The sequence below is a fragment of the Callospermophilus lateralis genome, chromosome 3, assembly GCF_048772815.1.
Source record: "Callospermophilus lateralis isolate mCalLat2 chromosome 3, mCalLat2.hap1, whole genome shotgun sequence".
NCBI lineage: Eukaryota > Metazoa > Chordata > Mammalia > Rodentia > Sciuridae > Callospermophilus > Callospermophilus lateralis.
The window spans coordinates 45,889,224-45,912,513 of record NC_135307.1 but is presented as its reverse complement, the minus strand read 5'-3'; the positions used below and the strand labels follow the sequence as shown (position 1 = coordinate 45,912,513).

General features: G+C 37.8%; 1 protein-coding gene across 1 annotated transcript; it reads left to right on the top strand.

Annotated features, from left to right (window-relative positions):
• Positions 1–631: 631 nt before the first annotated feature.
• On the top strand, positions 632–23,290 carry Eapp (E2F associated phosphoprotein). The gene is made up of 6 exons (XM_076848210.2): positions 632–779; positions 6,075–6,256; positions 7,347–7,442; positions 9,304–9,421; positions 12,815–12,925; positions 22,101–23,290. The coding sequence occupies exons 1-6, from the start codon at positions 706–708 to the stop codon at positions 22,375–22,377; spliced, it is 858 nt and encodes a 285-aa protein (XP_076704325.1). The 5' UTR covers positions 632–705; the 3' UTR covers positions 22,378–23,290.

The window sequence follows — 23,290 nt, the reverse complement described above, 5'->3', positions numbered from 1 at the left end:
TTCCTAGAAAAGGAGAAAAAAACAAGTTCTCCTACAGATCTCTCCTTCATACCACTGTGACTCATAGGAGAGTATTTTAGAGGCGGGAAAGGGGTGATCCCCCTTCTGTTCACTATAAGGGATCATGGCCCACACCACTATACCAAAATAGGTTTACAAAAAACAAACAAACAAACAAAAACAAATCTACTTTATGTAGACAGTTTTATATGACATGGGAGTGGAATCGATTGAGGGCTAAACAAGAATTGGAACTGAGACCAAGAAGAGAGGGCTTTTGTTAAGACAGTTGGGGCAGAAATCAAAATGGGGATGCGATGATGTGGAGAAGCAGAAAGCCAGGCGGTGTAAGTAAGGAGGTGGGAGGGACTCGGGTGCTCCAGGAGTTGGAATACCGTCTAGATTTCTGCTTCGTAAGTCAAGTAAGACACTGACTGTAGAGGATCCATCTCAGAGACTGCCACTCATGAAGGTACTGTTTATTATTTTCACCTAAGAAGAAGCTGCGAAGGGGCTTGAGATGACCCCACACCGCATCTCCCGGAACCCCTGCCCCACACCCCACTGGGACCAACTGCGCTGGAGCGCAGAGAGGGCCGGAAGTGCGGGCGGAAGTGGAGTTGGGGACGCTTTAGGGAGGTACCCGCGGAGTAAACAGAGACGCTGCTGACAGGCAGTGGACGGTGTAGGCACCTTTAGGCCGCCATGAACCGGCTGCAGGATGACTACGACCCCTACGCGGTTGAAGAGCCTAGCGACGAGGAGCCAGCTTTGAGCAGGTGGGCTCCCGACCCACCATAGTCCCCTAAGATTTCGGGCTGAGGCTCACCCTTTGAGCGCCTCCATTTGCTGCGCCTCCCTGGCTTGTGCCGACTGTCGGCTCAGAGGCTTGGGGCCCCTAGCACCCCACTACGGTTGTGGGAGGCCAACGGGGGCTCCTGGTGGGGTCGCGCAGCCTTGGGAGGCGCCAGGAAGAGGGCTCTTCCAGAGTCACTGGGGGCCAAGCGTAAATCTATAAAGACCGTGAGATTGAATTCTGCCTTTACATTTTGCTAGCAATGTGACCCAAGGCAAGTCACTTTTCCTCGGTTTTACACCTATAAAAAAGGAAATATAATAAGTATGGAGATATATCGTAAGTGTATTGTGATGGTTACAGGACTTAATGTGAAGTGCCTTTTTGATCACCCAGAGCCGGATCACACATGCCTGGTTAAGTCCTCTACCGCTGAGCTACAGCCCTAATCTCTTAAGTGTCCATCTAAAAGACTGACCTGTGAAACAGAAATAAGGGAATATTGAGCAGGCAATTTTACTACTGTATGTTTGTTGTGGGCTACAGAGGTAAATTACTAAAAGCCTTGGTTTTCAAAGGCTTACATTATATAGGGTTAGTAAGATGATGTATATATTTTGGAAGAGCATTTTAGAAAATGATGGACCGAAATAGACACAGATGAAGTTCCATGGGAATTTCCAGAAGAGAGGATTTATCCTACTTGAAAGAAACTTGTAGTTATATTGTCAAAAGATTTTCCTGTGAAAATCTTTTAGCTATTTCTTTAGCTGTCAGTGGGTCATATTCATAAACTTTAAAAAATTAATTCTGCCTGATGAAGCTTTCTGTGAAGCACTTTATTCGTTCACAATGTTTCCTCATTGTTCTGGGGAACAGTTGTAGACATGGAAGACCACACTGCTGAAAGGATTTCTGTGGTGAAGAGTGAGAATGGATACTAAGATTCCCTGTGAAAAAGAGTTTCAGTTAATAGGTATTGTCTGTGAAAGGAGCTACATTACTTAGTAATTCAGTTTGATTGGAATATAGCAGTGTTTCTGGTTTTGAGTTATTCTGTTATCATCTCCATGTACACCTGTGTTGTTATTGACTTAATATTTTTCTTAAGGTCAACTACTTTTTTAATGTTTATTTTTTATATATAGGTGGACACAATGTCTTTATTTTACTTTATGTGGTGCTGAGGATCTAACCCAGTGCCTCACACATGCTAGGCAAGCGCCCTACCTCTGAGCCACAATCCCAGCCCAGTCAATTACATTTTTATAGTTAAATTTTTTTGTACCCTGCCCCATTGTGGATTGAACCTAGGGGTTCTCTACCACTGAGCCACACCCCCCCCACATACCCCCAGACCTTTTTGAATTTTATTTTTAGAGAGGTTCTCCCTAAATTGCTGATGCTGACCTGGGACTTTTAAGTCCTTCTGCCTCAGTCTCCCAAGCAGCTGGGATTACAGGTGTGCACCACTGTGCCCAGTTGAAATTAAATTTCTTTAAGGAAGCTTTATAATCCTATGACAGTTGTCACCGGTAAGATAATTATAAGTATTGTGAAAAGAAAATAATGTTATTAGACAGCATTGCTTGCTGAAGGCTCTGACCTCAATGTTATTTTAAAAAGAGATTGGTGTTGGGGTGATGACTGCTCTGGAGGTTGAGGCAGGAGGATTGAAAGTTTGAGGCTATACTCAGCAATTTAGTGAGATCCTGTCTCAAAATAAAAAAGAATGGTGATGTAGCTCAGAAGTACAATGCCTCTGGGTTCAATCCCTAGTTACCACCACCACCACCCCCCCCCAAAAAAAAAAGGAAAGAAAAAGGAGATATTGGTGTTAGATGGTTGAGAAGTCTCTGTTAGGATTTATTTTTACAAATACCAAAGCCTGTTGCTGTTTGATGGAAGCTGGCAGAAGATATGAGACTTCTGGGTCAGAGAAAAGACTACAAGTAGCATAGCAAGCATCATGTCATGTTGGTTGCTCTTACTTCTCCATCTTACAGGGGTTCCAAGAAGGGATAGTGCTAAATGAATCTGCATATTCTGTGAGTTTGTATGGTGATTAAAGGATACTTAAGAGAATCACCTCTTTCAAAGCTGACAATAAATAAACCTACTCTCTCTGCTGGAAGGAAACATTATCTCATTCCTCAGGGTTGCTTGCTGCAAACACAATGCTGAGAAATGGCCTGAGTGAAGAGTGGTCAGAACCTGGCATTCTTGGCAAACTCAGCAAGAATATGCAGAGCTTGTTTTGCCTCTTCCAGCAGTGCTAAAGACTATGACTGTCTTGAAATAACTACAAGGAATGGAGAAAATTGGCAAAAAGAGGAATGCTCTTGTCTTCTGATTCAATTTTTTAAAAACTTTTTATTTTGAAGTTATTATGGATTCACAAGCAGTTGTAAGACATAGTATAGATATCCCGTATACATTTCACATATTAGAAAACTATAGTGCTAGGAGATGGACCATGACAGTCAAAATACAGAACATTTTATCACCACATGGATCCCTCTTGCTGCTCTTTAACTGTTATGCCCACTTCCTTCTCACTTCCATGCCCTACCTAACTCCTGGCAACCACTAATTTTTTTCTCCATTTCTATAATTTTGTCATTTTAGGAATGCTGTGTGAATGGGACCATACACTGTGTAACCTTCTGGGCTTGGCTCTTTTTCACTCAGCATAATTCTCTAGAGATTCATCCAGGTTGTTGCATATATCACTAGTTCATTCCTTTTTTTTTTTTAAATGGCTAAGTAGTATTCCACAGTTTACTCATTGAATGACATTTGAGTAGTTTCTAGTTTTGGCTGTTGAGAATAAAGCTGTTATAAATATTCATGTATAAGTTTTTGGGTGAACTTAAGTTTTCATTTTTTGGGGGGGTAAATGCCTAGGAGTTACAAAGGTTGGGTTGTGTAATAGTTGTATGTTTTGTTTTATATGAAACTGCCAAGCTGTACTATTTCATATTCCCTTCAGCAGTGAATTCAGTGTTAACTTATTGGGCTGATCATCGTGCTACTACTTAAAATAATTTACATTTCATACTTTTGAAACACTGGATTATAGGATCAGAGTTTCTCAAACTTGACAGCACTGGATGGCATATTGGGTCAGATAATTCTTTTTGGTTGGGGGGTATCTTTTTTTTTTTGTTTTGTTTTGTTTTTGGTACTAGGGATTGAACTCAGGGGCATGTGACTACTGAGCCACATCCCCAGCCCTATTTTGTATTTTATTTAGAGATAGGGTCTCTAAATAATATTATTCAGTGCCTCAATTTTGTGAGGCTGGCTTTGAACTCATGATCCTCCTGCACCTCTGGGATTACAGGCATGTGCCACTGTGATGCACTTGAGGGGATATCTTGTGGGTTATAGGGTATTTAACAGCATCCCTGGCCTGTAGCCACTGTGTGCAAGTAGCCTTTTCTCCCTGTGCCCAGTGGTGATGATAAAAAAATTTCTCTAGTCATGTTAAATATGCCCTGGGAGGGAAAATTGCCCCTTGTTTAAGACCAAGGTAGCTAGATAGAGGGCAGGAGTGGTGGGCTGGGGATGTGGCTCGCCTGGCACGCGCAGGGTGCTGGGTTCGATCCTCAGCACCACATAAAATAAAAATAAAAGATGTTGTGTCCGCTGAAAACTGAAAAATAAATATTAAAAAATTTCTCTCTCTCTCTCTGTCTCTCTCTCTCTCTTTGAAAAAAGAAAGACTGGAAGGTAAAGATGATAAGATTAGTTGGAGCCAGTTTTTTTTTTTTTTTTGGTATTGGGGCTTGAACTCAGAGGCACTGGATCACTGAGACACATCCCCAGCCCTATTTTGTATTTTATTTAGACACAGGGTCTCACTGAGTGGCTTAGCACCTTGCTTTTGCTGAGACTGGTTTTGAACTCACAATCCTCTGCTTCAGCCTTCTGAGCCTCTGGGATTGAAGGGTATTTTTAATGGTATGCTCAGAGGATTGACCATGGAAGGCTCCTGAGTTGGGTAGTGGTGAGATGAGAGTTCTTTAGGAAAAATAGTCTGGCAATAGGATTAAGGGTGGAGTGAAAATGATGAGTTTGGAGGCTTAGAGATCCTTAATTTATAGTAGTACAAGCAGGGCTAAAAGGACCTGAGTGAAAATAGTGGTAATGGCTAAAGCCTCAGTCTTTATTGAAATTGGTGTGAATTGCATTTTTCTGATTTACTTTTGGTTTTTCTTTCCAGTACTGGGGATTGAATCCGGGGTGCTTATTACTGAGCTACACTCTGAACCCCTTTTATTTTCAGTTAGAATCTTGCAAATTATTGAGGCTGGCCTTGAACTTTCTCCATCCTCCTGCCTCAGCCTCTTGAGCAGCTATGATTGTAGGTGTATGCCATCATGCCCAGCAAAAGCACTATTCTATAACAGAGAACAGAAAAGTCAAATCAGGAATATTCTGTATCTGTTCACTAGTCTGTGAGTAATTGAATATTATTTATGTACTACAAATTACATTGAAAAATTTACAGGCATTTAATTTTCTTTGTCAACATTTCATAGCTTTAAAAAAATTTTTTTAGTTGTAGATGGACCCAATACCATTTATTTATTTATTTATATGTGGTGCTGAGGATTGAACCTAGTGCCCCACATGTGCTAGGCAAGCACTATACTACTGACCACAACCCCGGCACCCGTATATGTCCTATTTAAGTATTCAGAACTTAAAAAGCTGCCAGTTCTGTGAAGTAAACTTTTTATTTTTGATGGAATTATGAATTGGTACAATGATTTTTGAAAGTAATGTGATAATACAATAAGTCAGAATGATGTTTGTATCTAGTTCTAGACATTTATCCTAAAGAAGTTACCTACACAGAAATGTTCATTGTAACATTTAATAACAAAGAATTTAGAAATAAATGTATGGCATCTATAAGAGGAAATGTTATATAGACTTTTAAAAATTTGGAGTCAAGCACTCTGTTGGCACACACCGTACTCCCAGCTACTTGAGAGGCTGAGGCAGAAGGATCACTTGAGCCCATAAGTTTGAGGTCATGCTGGGCACATAGACTCCATTTGAAAATAACTAAGTACATAGATAGGTAGGTAGATAGATAAATAAATGGAAATAAGCAAGACAATTGATTTACCAAGTGAGATTTGCTGTATATAATATCAAATGTAATCTTGTAAAGTTAAAATAATTAAACAGTGAGATGATGAGAATGAATTTTGAGTGATTTTAATTTTTTAATATTTATATATGTATATGTATATGTATTTAGCTCTGAAGATGAAGTGGATGTGCTTTTACATGGAACTCCAGACCAAAAACGAAAACTCATCAGAGAATGTCTTACTGGAGAAAGTGAGTCATCTAGTGAAGATGAATTTGAAAAAGAAATGGAAGCTGAATTGAATTCTACCATAAAAACAATGGGGGACAAATTATCTTCTCTAGGAACAGGTACACTTTATTTATTTATTTATGTATTTACATGTGGTGCTGAGAATCAAACCCAGGGCCTCGCGCGTGCTAGGCAAGCGCTCTACTGCTGAGCCACAACCCCAGCCCTGGAACAGATATGCTTTTGATTCGGTTTTTATACCTATTTTTATAAGCTCCATAGGACAGGAAGCTTACTCATGCTCTGTGTCTCCAGAACTTTCTATAGGTGCACAGTAAATACTAATTGGTGAAGGAATTATATTTGGCAACTGAACCAGAGTTTTCTTTGATAACTATGGGAAAATGTCATGCGTTGTTGAAAAGACACTATTTAGCATTATTTATTTGGATAATGTCCTTTTGCAGTTTTTACTCAAGGATAAAAAAAAAAGACACATGAGTCTTATAGGTATTTTGGACATTAGATGTCACTGATGGCAGATTTAATGATTTAACACAACTAAAGCAAGAGTTAATTAGAGGAAGAATGAGGGAGACAGGCATGTGATGATATAAGTATAGGTAATAGTATGGAACTGAGTACAGTTGAAGAGAGGAAAAGTGTGTCTTCCTCATTCCTTTGCCTTTCCTTAGGGCTTTTCTTTCCATTAAGCTCCCTTAAAACAAGATACTCATTCCCTGTTCTTCACAGTGCACTCCCTGTCTGAAAGATAGAGATTTGTATATGGGCAACCTGAAAAGATGGCCTTTAAAAAAAATAATAATAAATAATAAAAATTTTTTTTTAGTTATTGATAGACCTTTATTTAATTTATTTATTTATATGTGGTGCTGAGAATTGAACCCAGTGCCTCACACATGCCAGGCAAGTGTGCTACTGCTGAACCCCAGCCCCAGCCCCTTAAAAAATTAATTAGATTTTTGGGAAGGAAAAAAGATTTAGAACACTAAAATTAAGGTGGGGGGGCAGTTTTCTGTAATTGCATAGGGCATAAAATAAAGTATGTCACTATGTGAAAATATTTAACCATCCAAATGAGATTGTGAATAAGTTGATATTACTTTGTAGTAATGGAAGAAGACATGGAGGTTTTTTCTTATGAATTATGTATGATTAGTCTATAAACTTCATTTCTGGTTTTCATAGGGTCTTCTTCAGGAAATAATAAAGTTGGAATAGCTCCGGCGAAGTATTACGATGATATATATTTTGATTCAGATTCTGAGGATGAAGACAAATCAGGTAAATAACATATCTATTAGCCTTAGCAGTAATATTTTATGAAAAAGGTTTACCTACTAGTTGATATTAGGATTTTTCTTTGAGTTTTATTTTTTAAGAAATTTCAGGTGGTTGATGTGAAAATAAAAACAGGATTGATTAGTAATAAAAGCTGGGAACAAAGACTTATGAGTAAATGGCATTATCAGTAGCACTGCATGGGTGTGCTAGGGAAGGGGAGAATGTGTCCTGACTCAGGACTTCCCCCTGCTCAGGGCTCAGGGCTCAGGGATCTTTCCCCAGACTCCTTCTAGGTCCTTCAGACTAGCAACATTTGTTTTCTTTATACCTTTTTTTTTTTTTTTTTTTTGGTATTGAGGATTGAACCCAGGGGTACTTAACCACTGAGCCACATCCCCAGCCCTTTCTTTGTGTGTGTTTTATTTAGAGACAAGGTCTCACTGAGTTGCTAGTGCCTTGCTTTTGCTGAGACTGGCTTTGAACTTGAGATCCTCCTGCCTTAGCCTCCAGAGCTTCTGGGATTACAGGCTTGTGCCACTTGCCCGGCTCAACATTTGTTTTCACACCTGCATTTTTTTCTGAATTTTTACTTTCCTGAAGAATTTTCCTAACTTGGAAAAATTAATTATATTTAGTTGGAAAAGCTAATTACATAAGGAATTACACTGGAATATACAAAATAACAAATTTATTTTTAAAAGGACGTTTTATACTTTTATGTCATTACTTAAAATATTGGGGTGCTAGAATAAATTTAAAAAGTAATGTATGTGCTAGATATGGTGTCACATGCCTATAATTTCATCACTTGGGAGACTGAGGCAGAAGGTTCACAAGGTCCAGGCTAGCTTAGACAACCTAGAGACCCCATCTTAAAATAAAATTAAAAAAGGGCTGGGAATGTAGCTCAGTTTTAGAACACACCTGGGTTCAATCCCTAGTGCTACAAAACAGAACAAACAGAAGTCTAATATATGTACATAGCTGTGGGTTTTTTCTTTCTTCTTTTAAAAAAATATTTATTTTTTAGTTGTAGTTGGACACAATACCTTTATTTTATTTATTTTTATGTGGTGCTGAGGATAGAACCCAGGTCCTTGCACGTGCTAAGCGAGCATTCTACCACTGAGCCACAACTCCAGCCCTTTTTTCTTTCTTTTTTAATTGTTTTGCAGTTCTGGGGATTGAACCCAGGACTGCTTTACCACTGAGCCACATCCCCAGTCATATTTATTTTTTAGTTTGAGACAGGGTCTAATTTAAGTTTCCCAGACTGGCCTTGAACTTGTGATCCTCCTGCCTCAGCTCCAGAGCAGCTGGGATTACAGGCATGTGCTACTATGCCTAGCTTCTTTCTTTCTTCTTTTCCTTTTCTTTTTCCTTCCTTGTTCTGGGGATCAAATCCAGGGCCCTGAGCATACTAGGCAAGCATTCTATTATTGAGCTATGCTCCCAGCTCTGTATTCCAATTATTTTTTTCTGATATTAGGGATTTAATACAGGTTGCTCTACTGATGCACTATATCCCTAGGCCTTTTTATTTTCAGACAGGGTCTCACTAAGTTGCCCAGGCTGGCCTTGATAACTTGGTGAGATCCTGTCTTAAAAAACAAACAAACAAACAAACAAACAAACAAAAAAAAAACAAGAAGGGCTGAGCATGTAGCTCAGTTGTAGAGCCCACCTGGGTTCAATCCTCAGTTACCTCCCCACCGAAAAAAGAAAAAAAAATTTTTTTCTTTTTAAGGATAATTAAAATAAATATGTAGCTTGGTAAACAGGAGATTCTTTATTTTATGTTAAAGAAGTGTGAACTTTACCAACGATACTTAGCTATATCCTTAACTTTTAAAAACATTAGCACAGGTGACCAAGAAGAAAAAGAAGAAACGACACAGGATTCCAACAAATGATGAATTACTATATGATCCTGAAAAAGATAACAGAGACCAGGCCTGGGTTGATGCACAGAGAAGGGGGTAAGAATTTAAATTTAATATTTAGACTCTTTAGGAAAAAATGGTTGAAAAATGATTTTTACTACACTTGTATTTTATATATGTTTATGTTTATATACACATATCAACAAAGAGGTTTGAAGGAAAAAACCCTGCAAATTTATTTTGAAAATAACCAGCAAATTTTTTTAAACAATTCATTTTTAAAAACTACTGTTGAGTTCAACCTGCTGTAGTCAGTCTCTCCCTTCAAGAAACAAAACTGATTGTTTTCAGATAGACATAATTTTTTCTTGGTACCAGGGATTGAAATCGGGGGTACTCGACCACTGAGCCACATTCCCAGCCCTATTTTTTATTTTATTTAGAGACAGGGTCTCACTGACTTGCTTAGTGCCTAGAGTTACTTAGGCTGGCTTTGAACTCGCAATTCTCCTGTCTCAGCCTCCCAAGCTGCTGGGGTTACAGGTGTGCGCCACCACAACCCGAAGATAGACACAATTTTAAATTACATTGAGATTAAGAGTTTATGTGGGGCTGGGGTTGTGGCTCAGGGTAGAGCACTCACCTAGCGTGTACGAGACCCTGGGTTCAATCCTCAGCAACACATAAAAAAATAAATGAAAAATTAAAGGTATTGACAACTACAACTAAAAAAAAAAAAAAAAAAAGAGTTTATGTGGATGAAGAGAAGATATTGTTTAGCACCTCATTTGTTCCATTCACAAATTAGGTTTTTTAAAATTCACATAACCTGAAATTGACCGTTTTATTTATTTATTTATATATTTTTGTTGGTGCATTATGATTATACATAATAGTGGGATTCCTTATGCCATATTTGTACATGTATTAACATAATTTGATCAGTCTCATTCCCTAGTACTTTCTCTTTCCTTTCTCTCTTCCCTTTTTCTGATTTGCTTGTTCTATTCTATTCATCTCCCTTCTATGATTACTATTATTATTTTAATTATTGAATTATTATTGTATGTGGGATTTATTGTGGTGTATTCATACATGGATATAGCATTTTTTTTCATTACTTGGGATTGAACCCAGAAATGTATTGAGTTACATCCCTAGCCCTTTTTATTTTTTTGAGATAGGCTCTCATTAAGTTGCTGAGGCCGGCCTCAAAACTTGGAAGCCTCCTGCCTCAGCTTCCCAAATAATAGGGATTACAGGCATGCACCACTGTATCTGGCAAAAGTGTCCATTTTAAAGTAAACAATCTAGTGATGTTTATTATATTCACAGTGGTGTGTATCACTACCTCTGTCTAGTTTCAAACCATTTTTATAATTTTTATCATCTCAAAAGGAAAATCCTGTATCATTAAATAGTTTTTCTCTCTCTTCCCATATCCCCTGGGAATATGGGAACACATATTGTGTTCCAGATCTGTGTTCTATCTCAGTGGATTTACCATTTTTGATATTTCAGCTAATGGAATATTCTACAGTATGTGACTTTTTGTATTTGTGAATGAAGAGAAGATATTGTTTAGCACCTGATTTGTTCCATTCACAAATTAGATTTTTTTAAATTCACATAACCAAGGGCTGGGGATGTGGCTCAAGCAGTAGTGCGCTTGCCTGGCATGCATGCGGTCTGGGTTCGATCCTCAGCACCACATACAAACAAAGATATTGTGTCCGCCGAAAACTAAAAAAAACCAAATATTTAAAAAAAAAAATTCTCTCTCTCTCTCTCTCTGTTTAAAAAAAAAAAAAAAATTCACATAACCTGAAATTGACGGATCATGTTTTTGAGGTTCATCTACATTGTAGCATATATTACTACTTCTTTCCTTTTTATGGCTGAATAATATTTCCTGGTATGTATATACATAGATCAGTTTGTTTATCCATTCATTCATTGAGAAACATTTGTATTGTTTCTCCTTCTGACTATTGGGAATAGTGTTGCTGCGAATATTGGTGTACAGTTATCTATTACGTCTATACTTTCATTTCTTTTGGTTACATGCCCAGGAATGGAACTGTTACATCATATGGTAATTCTATATTTAACTTTTGTATGGTACTAGGGATCAAACCTAGGACCTCACATGTGCTAGGCAAGTACCCTACCACTGAGCTGTACCCCAAGCCTTGTATTTAACCTTTTTTTTTGGGGGGGTGGGGGGTAGTACTGGGGATTGAATTCAGGGACATTTGACCACTGAGCACATCCCCAGCCCTATTTTATATTTTTTTAGAGACAGGGTCTCACTGAGTTGCTTAGTACCTTGCTTTTTGCCAAGGATGGCTTTGAATTTGTGATCTTCCTGTCTCAGCCTCCCAAGCTGCTGGAATTATAGGCATGTGCCACCGTGCCTGGCTGTATTTAACTTTTTGAGGGCCAACCACTGTTTTCCACAATGACTGAAGCATTTTGCATTTCCACTAGTAATATACAGTGTTTTACAAATTTTATTTTGATGTAAAGGCTGATTTGTCATAGAACTAAAAGGTAGGCAACTTACCATCATTATCTAGTGCTTTGCCAACCTGTTGTGTTTCAGAATCACCAGGAGAGATTGAAATGCAGACCTTTGAATCTTATTTGAGGTGGTTTTTTTTATGTAATGCTGAGGATGTGCCTGTCACATGTTAGGCATGTGTTCTACTCCTGAGCTACATGATTAACACCTAGGATGATTTGTTTCATCTCTGGTGGGGTCCAGATATCTATATTTTTTAAGTTTGGAGAGATTTCTATTGGTGGGGGATCTTTGTATACCATCTTTAGCTTTTGCTCTTGAGCCTTGTCCAGTTTTTCTCTTCTTGTTCCATTTATACATCACTTTTTCCTTTGCCCCCTGTGTTTATTTAATGAATATTTTTTGATTACTCATAGCCATGGGGTGAACATTTTAAATGCTATAAGTAATATATTTTTAAATAACTTTTAAAACTTTTTTGTAGTTGTAGATGGACAGAATGCCTTTATTTTGTTTATTTTTATGTAGTACTAAGGATTGGATCCAGTGCCTCACATGTGCTAGGCAAATGCTCTGCCACTGTACTTTAGCCCCAGCCCTTAAGTGGTGTAAATAATATTGAGATGGTCAAGGAACTTAACAGTGTAGCTCTTTAGTCTGGTAACAAAATTTGTCAATGATGTAAGATGGAATTTTATTTTTTTTTTGGTAGTATAGAGATTGAACCCAGGGGTGCTCTACCACTGTGTTACATCCCCAGCCCTTTTTAAATTTTATTTTGAGACAGGGACTCATTGAATTGCCCAGCTTGGCCTTAAACTTTCGATTCTCCTGCCTTAGCCCCTCCATTAGCTTGGATTATAGGTGTGGGCTGCCACACCTGGCTTAATGGTTCCTTTAATTGGAGACTTGCATTAGAAGCAAGACTTTAATGTGTTTTTTCTTAATTTCTTTTTGCATTCCAGTTATCATGGTTTTGGGTTACAGAGGCCACATCATCAACAGCCTGTTCCAAATAGTGATGCTGTTTTGAATTGCCCAGCTTGCATGACGACACTGTGCCTTGATTGCCAAAGGTAATGGATGAATGGTTAAGCACACACACAGGGAAAAAAAAAAATTGGTAGTCCTTTGTTCAAATCACAAATAGACTTTTGATACTCAGGAATTCTGTTATGGTTCTGTACCCATATCATTTGTGTTACGTGACTGATCTCTTTACAGATAATTTTGACTATGCATAGTTGTGTAAAAAGTAGCTTTTTAAAATTAATTAATTAATTAATTATTATTATTATTATTTTTTTGTGACACTGGGAAATAAACCCAGGGCCTATACATGTTAGGCAAGTACTCCACCCTTGTGCAACATGTATAGCCCAGAGTAGCTTTTTATTGTTTTTTTTTTTTTTTGGGTACTGGGGATTGAACTTGACCACTGAGTCACATCCCCAGCCCTATTTCATATTTTATTTGGAGCTAGGGTCTCACTGAGTTGCTAAGCTCCTTGTTTCTGTTTTTGTTTTTGTTTTGGTACTCAGGGTTATTTGACCACTGAGCCACATCCCCAGCCCTATTTTGTATTTTATTTAGAGACAGGGTCTTGCTGAATTGCTTAGCACCTTACTTTTGTTGAGGCTGGCTTTGAACTTGCGATCCTCCTGTCTCAGCCTCCTGAGCCGCTGGGATACACCACCACACCCAGCTAGAAGTAGCCTTTTAAATAAAACATTTCTCAGTAATAATAGGATTCAGTGAAATTGCATATATGGTGTAGAATGACATAATCTTTTAAAGGAAAAAATTGCTTCTCTACTCACAAATGTGGGATTTTCCCCCTGTCACACAAAGCAGTTCTCCAATTTTCTGTACGCTGTGTGTCCTACAATTTAATTTAATTCTGACTCACTACCTGGAGTTAGCATCAACCCCACAGGTTAAGTTCATTCTCACAAGACTAGAGACTTTTTTAGATGCCAGTAATCAAGTAGTAGGTCCTCAAGTTACCTCCATTTCTATTCAAGTTGAATATAAATTAGGGGTTCCTTTATTATAAAGAATACAAACAAAACAGCTAGATGTAGAGGCATATAGGGGTGAGGTCCAGAAGGGTCTTGACTCCAGGAGGTCTGTGGGGTTTGGGATGTAATACCCTCCTAGGACATGGATGTGTTCACCAGGCTGAAAGATTTTGGAACCCTTTACTTTTATGGGTTTAATTGCATAGGTATGTTCCATTATATAGACACCATTGGCAAAATCATTGGCCATTAATGATTAATTCAATCTCTGGCTCTTTTCCCTTCCCTGGAGGTAGGATTGGGTGGGTATGGAGCTAAAAGTTCCAACCCTTCTCCAATCAATCATGCTTGGTTTTTCTGTTTTTTGTTTTTTTTTTTTTTAGATGCAAGACAAGCCTCCATATATCATTAGCATATAAAATATACTGTTATTATTCCACAGATTCTAACAATCTTGGAAGCTCTTATGTCAGAGACAGACCCAAGATCAAAAGTTATAGTAATAACAAAAGGTGCTGTTATCACTCAGGAAATTGCAAGTGTTTTAGGAGCTCTGTGTTAGGAACTGGAAGCAGAGCACAAATATATATTTATTATTATGTCACATCTCTAAAATACACTTTTTTATTGTGGTAAATTATATATAAAATTTACAATTTTAACTGTTTTTAAGAATACAATTCAGTGGCATTAATGCTATCATAGTCTGATGCAGCCAACACTGTCATCCATTTCCAGGACTTTTAATCATCCCAGGAACTCTGCACCCATTACATAATAATTCTCCAGTCCCATCAGCCCCTGGTAACCTCTGTTCTACTTTGTTTCTCAGACTATTCACTATTAATGTATAGAAAATTATTATTTTTAAAAATATATATATATTTTTAATTGTAGGTGGACACAATATCTTTATTTATTTTTATGTGGTGCTGAGGATCGAACCCAGTGCCTCACATGTGCAAGACAGGCGCTCTATCACTGAGCTACAGCCCCAGCCCCTAGAAAATTATTTTTATGTGTGACATTTTCTGAAGCTTTGCTTAATTTTTATTAGCTCTAACAGGTTTTTTTGTGTGTGAGAGTGTATGTGTGTGTATGTGAGATGTGTAAGCTTTAGGGTTTTCTTTATTTTTTAGTTGTAGTTGGACACAATACCTTGATTTTATTTATTTGTTTTTATGTGGTGCTGAGGATTGAACCCAGGTCCTTGCTGGTGCTAGGCGAGTGCTCTACCACTGAGCCACAACGACAGCCCCAGCTTTAGGGTTTTCAACATAAAAGTTCACACTGTCCTTGAACAGAGATAATTGAGGTAATTTATTTTTACCTCTTTTTTTCCAATTTAGATGACTTCTTTTTTCTTTTGGTACTGGGTACCAGGGGTGCTTTGCCAGTAAACTGTATCCCATTCCCTTTGTATTTTTTACTTGGAGACAGGGTCTTACTAATTTGCTTAGGTCCTTGCTTAGTTATTGAGGCTGGCCTTGAACTTGTGATTCCACTGCCTCAGCCTCCAGAGTAGCTGAGATTACAGGTATGCACCACCACGCCCTGCTTTTCTAGTTTGTTTATTTATTTATTTATATTTTATTATTTTTGATATTAAACTCGGGGACAGTCAACCACTGAGCCACATCCCTACCCCTATTTTGTATTTTTTTTAGAAATAGGGTCTCACTGAGTTTGTTAGGGCCTCCTTAAATTGCTGAGACTGGCTTTGAACACGCGATCCTCCTGTCTCAGCTTCCAGCCACTGGAATTACAGGCATGAGCCACTTCGCCTGGCTGGTCTAGTTTATTTTTATTAGCTAGTTTAAGGTTTCTGATTCTCTCTGCAACAGTTAATTTTTTTAAGTATTATAATTTGATTTTTAGAAATTTATTCTAATTAGTTATACATGACAGTAGAATGCACTTTGATACATCTACATAGATGGAGTATAATTTCTCATTTTTCTGGTTGAACATGATATAGAATCCCACTGGTTATATAGTTATATTTTTATGTAAGGTAATAATGTCTGATTCATTCTACTATCCTTCTTTCCCTCTCAAACCCCCTTCTTCACTCCCCTCTACCTAATCTAAATTAACTCTATTTTTCCCTAGCACTGCCTCCCCATCCTGTAACCTATTGTGAATTAGCATCCACCTATCAGATAAAACATTCAGCCTTTGGTTTTTGGGGATCGGCTTATTTCGCTTAGCAAGATATTCTCCAGCTCCATTCATTTATCGGCAGATGCCTTAATTCCACTCTTCTTTAAGGCTGAATAATATTCTATTGTGTATATATACTACATTTTCTTTATCCATTCATCTGTTGAAGGACACCTAGGTTGGTTCCATAGTTTAGCTATTGTGAATTGAGCTGCTGTAAACATTGATATGGCAGTGTCACTGTAGAATGCTTATTTTAAGTTTTTTGGGTATAAACTGAGGAGTGGATAGCTGGGTCTAAGTTTTTTCTGAGGTGTCTCCATACTGTTTTCCATAGTGCTTACACCAATTTGCAGTCCCATCGGCAATGTATGAGTGTACCTCCCCCCCCCCCACATCCTCACCAACACTTATTATTGCTTGTACTCTTTTTTTTTTTTTTTTTGTCGGGGGTGGTACTGGGGATTGAACTCAGGTGCTTGACCACTGAGCCACAACGCCAGCCCTATTTTGTATTTTAGAGACAGGGTCTCACTGAGTTGCTTGGGGCTTCAATAAGTTACTGAGGCTGGTTTTAAACTCAAAATCCTCCTGCCTCAGCCTCCCAAGGTGCTAGTATTTCAGGCATGTGCTGCCGCACCTGGCTTCTTGCTTGTATTCTTGATAATTGCCATTCTAACTAGAGTGAGATAAAATCTTGGAGTAGTTTTGATTTGCATTTTTCCAATTGCTAAAGATGTTGAACATTTTTGCACATATTTGTTGATAGGTTGTGTTTCTTCAGTAAGTGTCTTCACTTCAGTTCCTTAGCCCATTTATTGATTGGGTTATTTGGTTTTTTTGGTGGTGTTTTTTGAGTTCTTTATATATTCTGAAGATTAATGCTCTATCTGAGGTACATGTGGTAAAGATTTTCTCCCATTCTGTAGGCACTCTCTTCATGTTATTGATTGTTTCCTTTGCTGAGAAGAAGCTTTTAGTTTGAATCCATCCCATTTATTGACTGTTGGTTTTACTTCTTGTGCTTTAGGAGTCTTGTTAAGGAAGTCAGATCCTAGGCTGACATGATGACGATTTGGGCCTACTTTTTGTTCTATTAGGCACTGGGTCTTTGTTCTAGTTCCTAGGTCTGTGATCCACTTTGAGTTGAAGTTTGGGCAGGGTGAGAGGGATTTAATTTCATTTTGTTACATGTGACTTTCCAATTTTCCCAGGACCATTTGTTGAATAGGCTATCTTTTCACCAGTGAATGTTTTTGGCACTTTTGTCTAGTATGATAAGTGTATTTATGTGGGTTTATTTCTGTTTCTTCTATTTTGTACCATTGGTCTATGTGTCTTGTCTTGGTGCCAATAACATGCTGTTTTTGTTACTGTTGCTCTGTAGTATAGTTTAAGTTCTGGTATTGTGATGCCACCTGCTTCACTCTTCTTGCTAAGGATTGCTTTGGCTATTCTGGGTCTCATTTTTCCAAATGAATTTCATGTTTGCCTTTTCTAGTTCTATGAAGAATGTCATTGGGATTTTAATAGGAATTGTATTAAATCTGTATAATGCTTTTGGTAGTATGGCCATTTTTACTATATTAATTCTTCTTGTCTAGGAGCATGGAAAGGGAGTCTTTCTATCTTCTAAGGTCTTCTTCAATTTCTTTCTTTAGTGTTCTGTAGTTTTTTTTTTAATATACTTTTTAGATGTTGATGAACCTTTATTTTATTCTTTATTTATATGTGTGAACTCAGTGCTTCACACATGAAAGGCAAATTCTCTACCTCTGAGCCACAATCCCAGCCCCATGTAGTTTTAAATGTAGAGGTCTTTCACCTCTTTTGTTTGATTGATTTCCAAGGTTTTTTTTTTTTTTTTTTTTTTTGAGGTTATTGTGAATGAGGTTATTTTCCTACTTTCTCTTTCAGTAGATTCATCACTGATACATAGGAATGCATTTGATTTAATGGGTGTTGATTTTATATCCTGCTACTTTGCTGAATTCATTTATTAGTTCTAGAAGTTTTCTGGTGGAATTTTTTGTATCTTTTAACTAAGAATCATGTCATCAGCTTATAGTGATAGTTTGAGTTCTTCTTTTCCTATTCATATCCTTTTAATTTCTTTTTCGTGTCTAATTGCTGTGGCTAGAATTTTAAGGACAATGTTGAATAGAAGTGGTGAAAGAACACATCTTTGTGTTATTCCAGTTTTTAGAGGGAATGCTTTTAGTTTTTCTTCATTTAGAATTATGTTGGCCTTGGGTTAAACACATATAGCTTTTATGGTGTTGAGGTATCTTCCTACTATCTCTAGTTTTTCTAGTGTTTTGAATATGAAGGGGTCCTATATTTTGTTAAATGCTTTTTCTGTTAGATGATCATATGATTCTTGTTTATAAGTCTGTGGATGCGATTAATTAAATTTATTGATTTCCATATGTTGAACCAACATTGCATCCCTAGATACAGTTTTTATACTCTATTTATGAACTCAAACTTTTTAGCATGTAAGTTAACACCTAGATTATAAAATGAAGAAAATATCTTTGTATGTAACCAATTTAGCCATAGCAAAGAGTTCCTATACTTAAGTTACTTTATGATCTCAGAGTAGAAATTGGTCTTGGTAAAGTTGTTATTCCATATTAATGTAGGGTTCTGATACAGTGGAGTAGATGGGGGAGGCTGGGCAGGATTGCAAATTTGAAGCCAGCCTGTGCAACTCAGTGAGAACCTGTCTCAAAATAAAATTTAAAATGGGCTGGGGATATAGTAAGTGTTGGAGTGCCCCTGGGTTCAATCCCTAGTACCACAAAAACAAAGAAAGCAGAACAAGGGGCTGGAGCTGTGGCTCAGCGGTAGCACACTTGCCTAGCATGTGCGAGGCACTGGGTTAGATTCTCAGCACCACATATAAATAGAAAAATAAAGGTCTATCAACAACTAACTAACTAAATAAGCAAAACAGACCAAACAAACAAACAAACAAAACAACAACAACAAAAACCAACAAGAGCTGGGCATGGTGGTATACACCTGTAATCTCAATGATTTGTGAGGCTGAGGCAGCCTTGGCTAGTGAGGCCCTAAGCAACTTAGCAAGACCTTGTCTCAAAATAAAAAATAAAGTCATTAGGATATATAGCTCAATATAAGCACCCCTGGCTTCAATCCCTGGTAACAAAAAACAAAACCAACAAACACAAACAAACAAACAAAAACCCCAACAACCAGGGGCTGGGGATGTGGCTTAAGCGGTAGCGCGCTCGCCTGGCATGCGTGCGGCCCGGGTTTGATCCTCAGCACCACGTATAAACAAAGATGTTGTGCCTGCCGAAAAACTAAAAAATAAATGTTAAAAAATTCTCTCTCTCTCTCTCTCTCTCTCTCTCTCTCTCTCTCCCTCTCTCCACTCTCTCTTTAAAAAACAAAACAAACAAAAAAACCCAACAACCAATCTAGTAGAGTAAAAGGGATTTTTTTGTTGTTATTGTTTCCCCCCCCCAAAAAGTGATAGTTTTTTTTTTTTTTTCTCTTTCTTTGTTTCTCTCTCTCTCTTGAAACCAGTGCCCAACACATTAGGCAAGTGCTCTACCATGAAGCTTTTTTTTTATTGGATGGATACTTCTCAGAGTCCTCATGTAACTTAAACTTCAAATAATACAAGACAAAGGGCTGAGAGTTTCTGGTTTTAGCTAAAGTGTGGCTACTTAGAGCCTGAGTGTGAGGGTGTGTATTATATAATTTGTAGATAGATAGAGTCAAGAACACCTGGATGTGGTAGTGTGTGTCTGTGGTCTCAATTTATTGCTTGAGCCCATGAGTTCAAGGCCAGCTTGGGCCACATAGTGAGATCCTGTTTGTTTGTTTTTTTTTAAACAACAGCAACAACAAAAAAACCACATACACACAAAAACACAACAAAACAAGAACTCAGTTCAGAGAAATTATTTGTTCTGATATGCAAGAAATCTAGAGAAAGGGAAAAACACTGAGCACGTGATACGAAATTCTTACAGATGTGAGACAGAACAGTGATCCAAGTACCTCCTCACATATGTACAATTAACTAGAACTCTTTATCATTGAACATACTTTTGAAAGATTGTTTTACCAGGTTTGTTAATCAACTTTTGTCACCATGACCAAAATATGAACAAGAACAACTAGAGGTGTATAAGTTTAGTTTGGCTCATGGTGTCAGAGGTTCAGTCCGTAGTATGCCAAGCCCATTGTTCTGAGCCCCGGGTAAGACAGAACATCATGGCTGAAGGGTGTGGCAGAGGAAGCTGCTCAGAACAGGGCAGCAGGGAAGGGGTCTCAGGGAAGACCACAACCCTGAGACCACGCTTCCAGACCACAACCCCAGTGACTCACCTTCTCCAAGCACACCTTACCTACCTACAGTTACCACCTAGTTAGTTCATTCAAACTAGGATGAGCTGATTAGAATATAGCTCTTATAATCTAATTTCACCTCTGAACATTTCCTATGTTAAACACAGGAGCTTTTGGGGAATGCCTCATATCCAAGTCATGACACCAGAGAAGCACCAATTTGTATGTTCTTTTTTTTTTTTGTACCAGGGATTGAACCCAGGGGCACTTAACTATTGAGGCATATCCCCAGCCCTTTTTTGTATTTTATTTAGAGATAGGGTCTCCCTGAGTTGCTTAGGCAACTCACTAAGTAGCTGTGGCTGGCTTTGAACTTGGTATCTTCCTGCTTCAGCCTCCTGAGCTGCTGGGATTACAGATGTGTGCCACTTCACCAGCCAATTTGTATGTTCTTAATTCCTGGCGGTTGTGGTACTGGAGAAGGTGAAGAGTACATTTAGAATTAATGAGACCCCTGTTTTTAGCCAGATAGGTATTTCTGTTGCATGGCTTTCAAGGGGAAAATAGAATAGCAATTTGAGAAGGAAAAATATTGTGTATGAAGATGAAAAGTTTAAAGAACAATTCAAAAAACTCCCACCACCACCCCCCTCCCCGGGATAAAAGTTACTTTTAAAGTAATAGAAGCTGGGCATGTTGGTGCATATCTGTAATCCCAGTGATTTGGGAGCCTGAGGCCAAGAGGATTGTGAGTTCAGGGCCATCCTGGGCAACTTGGCGAGTCCCTATCCTCCAAATAAAAACCAGAAAGGTCTGGGGAACAGAGAGCTTGCCTAGCATGCATGAGGCCCTGCGTTCAAAACCCATTACCTAAATAAAGAAGACAGAGGGCTGAGAGTTTGTGATTTTAGCCAAAGTATAGCTACCTTGAATCTGGGTATGAAGGTATCTACTATCCAATTTACATTTCAGTTTCTTCCACATTTTATTTTAGGCTTGATACAATTAAATATTGCAGTATCTATGGGATTTTTTTGTGGCAAAGCACCCCTGAGTTCAATCCTCAGTACCTAAATAAATAAATAAGATATAGATTTCTTTTTTTTTTTTAAATAGACTTCTAGGGGCTGGGTTGTAGCTCAGTGGTAGAGTGCTTGCCTAGCACGTGCAAGGCCCTGGGTTCAAGCCTCAGTACCACATAAAAATAAATAAGTAAATTAAGAATATTGTATCCAACCTAAAAAAAATAGACTTCTAATTGCTACAAAGTAATTATACATATTTATGAGGTATAGTATGACATTTCAATACATATTTATAATGTGTAATGATCAGATAAGGGTAATTGGCATATCTATTACAAATATAACATTTTTTTTTGTACCAGGGATTGAATAACCTCATTATTTTATACTAGTGTCCATTAAAAAGTTTCCTTCTGGGGTTGGGGTTGTGGCTCAGTTGGCGGAGCGCTTGCCTAGCACATGTGAGGCACTAGGTTCAATCCTTAGTACCACATAAAAATGAACAGATAAAATAAAGGCATTCTGCCCATCTACAACTACAAAATTTTTAAAAAAGTTTCTTTCTATTTTTAAAACAACTTTTAGATTTCCTTAAATTTGTTGTTTTGTTTCCATGTTTATTTTAGTCGTTTTTGGTTTTCTCAATTTTATCTAAAAGAATAACTGTTAATTTAGAAAATAAATTCATATTCTCCATTTCATTTTCCTTTTAGGCATGAATCCTACAAAACTCAATATAGAGCAATGTTCGTGATGAATTGTTCTGTCAACAAAGAGGAGGTTCTAAGATATAAAAACTCAGAGAACAGGAAGAAGAGGCGGGGCTATAAGAAGATGAAGTCTAACCATGAAGATTCTGCAGAACAGGCAGAGACAGAAGTGGAAGAAATCTATCACCCAGTCATGTGTACAGAATGTTCCACAGAAGTGGCAGTCTATGACAAGGATGAAGTCTTTCATTTTTTCAATGTTTTAGCAAGCCATTCCTAAACAGCTCAGCTAGCATGCATTACCCAATACTGTATTTAAGGCAAATATGTACAGTTATTTTCCTTTTGTCTATTCATATCATTAATTGATGTTGAGTTATTTGAGGAAGCAGTATTTTATCTTATGAAGAATGGTTATCAAACTTTATCTCCTCACCTCTTTTTTTTTTCCTTTAGTTTTCTTATGAATACTGACGGAACTGATTATTCATTCCCTTTTTGATGGACATTTGGAAACTAGGGTTTTTGTTTATTAAGGCTCTTTAGAATTAAAATGTTCTGGAGTTATAACTAATCTTTGTTTCTGAGTATCTTAATCCATTTTTCTCTTTCTATAACAAAATACCTGAGGTCAAGTTCTTTATGAACAAAAGAAGTTTATTAAGCTTAGAGTTTTGGAGGCTAAAGGCAGATGGCTGTTCCCATCTTTTTGGCCTCTGTGAGGGGCTCCCCCTCCCCTGCTGGGTCATATCATGGTCAACGGCAGGATGGTATCATGGGCAAATCATATTTGAGAGGGAAAGATCAGATGGTGATACAGGAAACCAGAGAGGGATTCAGAGGTTAGGCTTACTCTAAGGCTAACTGAGGTCCTTGGAGAACTATATTAATCCCTTCCCAGGGCAGTAACCCTAGTGATCTAACTACCTTCCACTACCACCTATGCACATTGCCAAACTGAAAAACAACATCTGCACAACAATCTACATTCATAACCTTGATATGATTACATTAGAAACTATTTCCCAGACTTCTGTCTGCATTGTTTTTGCTAAGGAATATCATTATTCTTGCCCCCTCCCCACTGTGGAGTGACAGTGTTTAGCAACTGTTACAATTCCATGGAGTTGGTATTGTTCTAACTGTAATGATTGTACATTTTTAAATAAAAATTCATGCTTGAGGAAGAGCAA

Bases quoted from the DNA above. Each gene is read 5' to 3' on its own strand.
- Eapp (XM_076848210.2), top strand. From the start codon at position 706: ATGAACCGGCTGCAGGATGACTACGACCCCTACGCGGTTGAAGAGCCT. The intron at 9,422-12,814 runs GTAAGAATTTAA...TTTGCATTCCAG, and splicing joins GTTGATGCACAGAGAAGGGG to TTATCATGGTTTTGGGTTAC. The intron at 12,926-22,100 runs GTAATGGATGAA...TTTTCCTTTTAG, and splicing joins CTGTGCCTTGATTGCCAAAG to GCATGAATCCTACAAAACTC.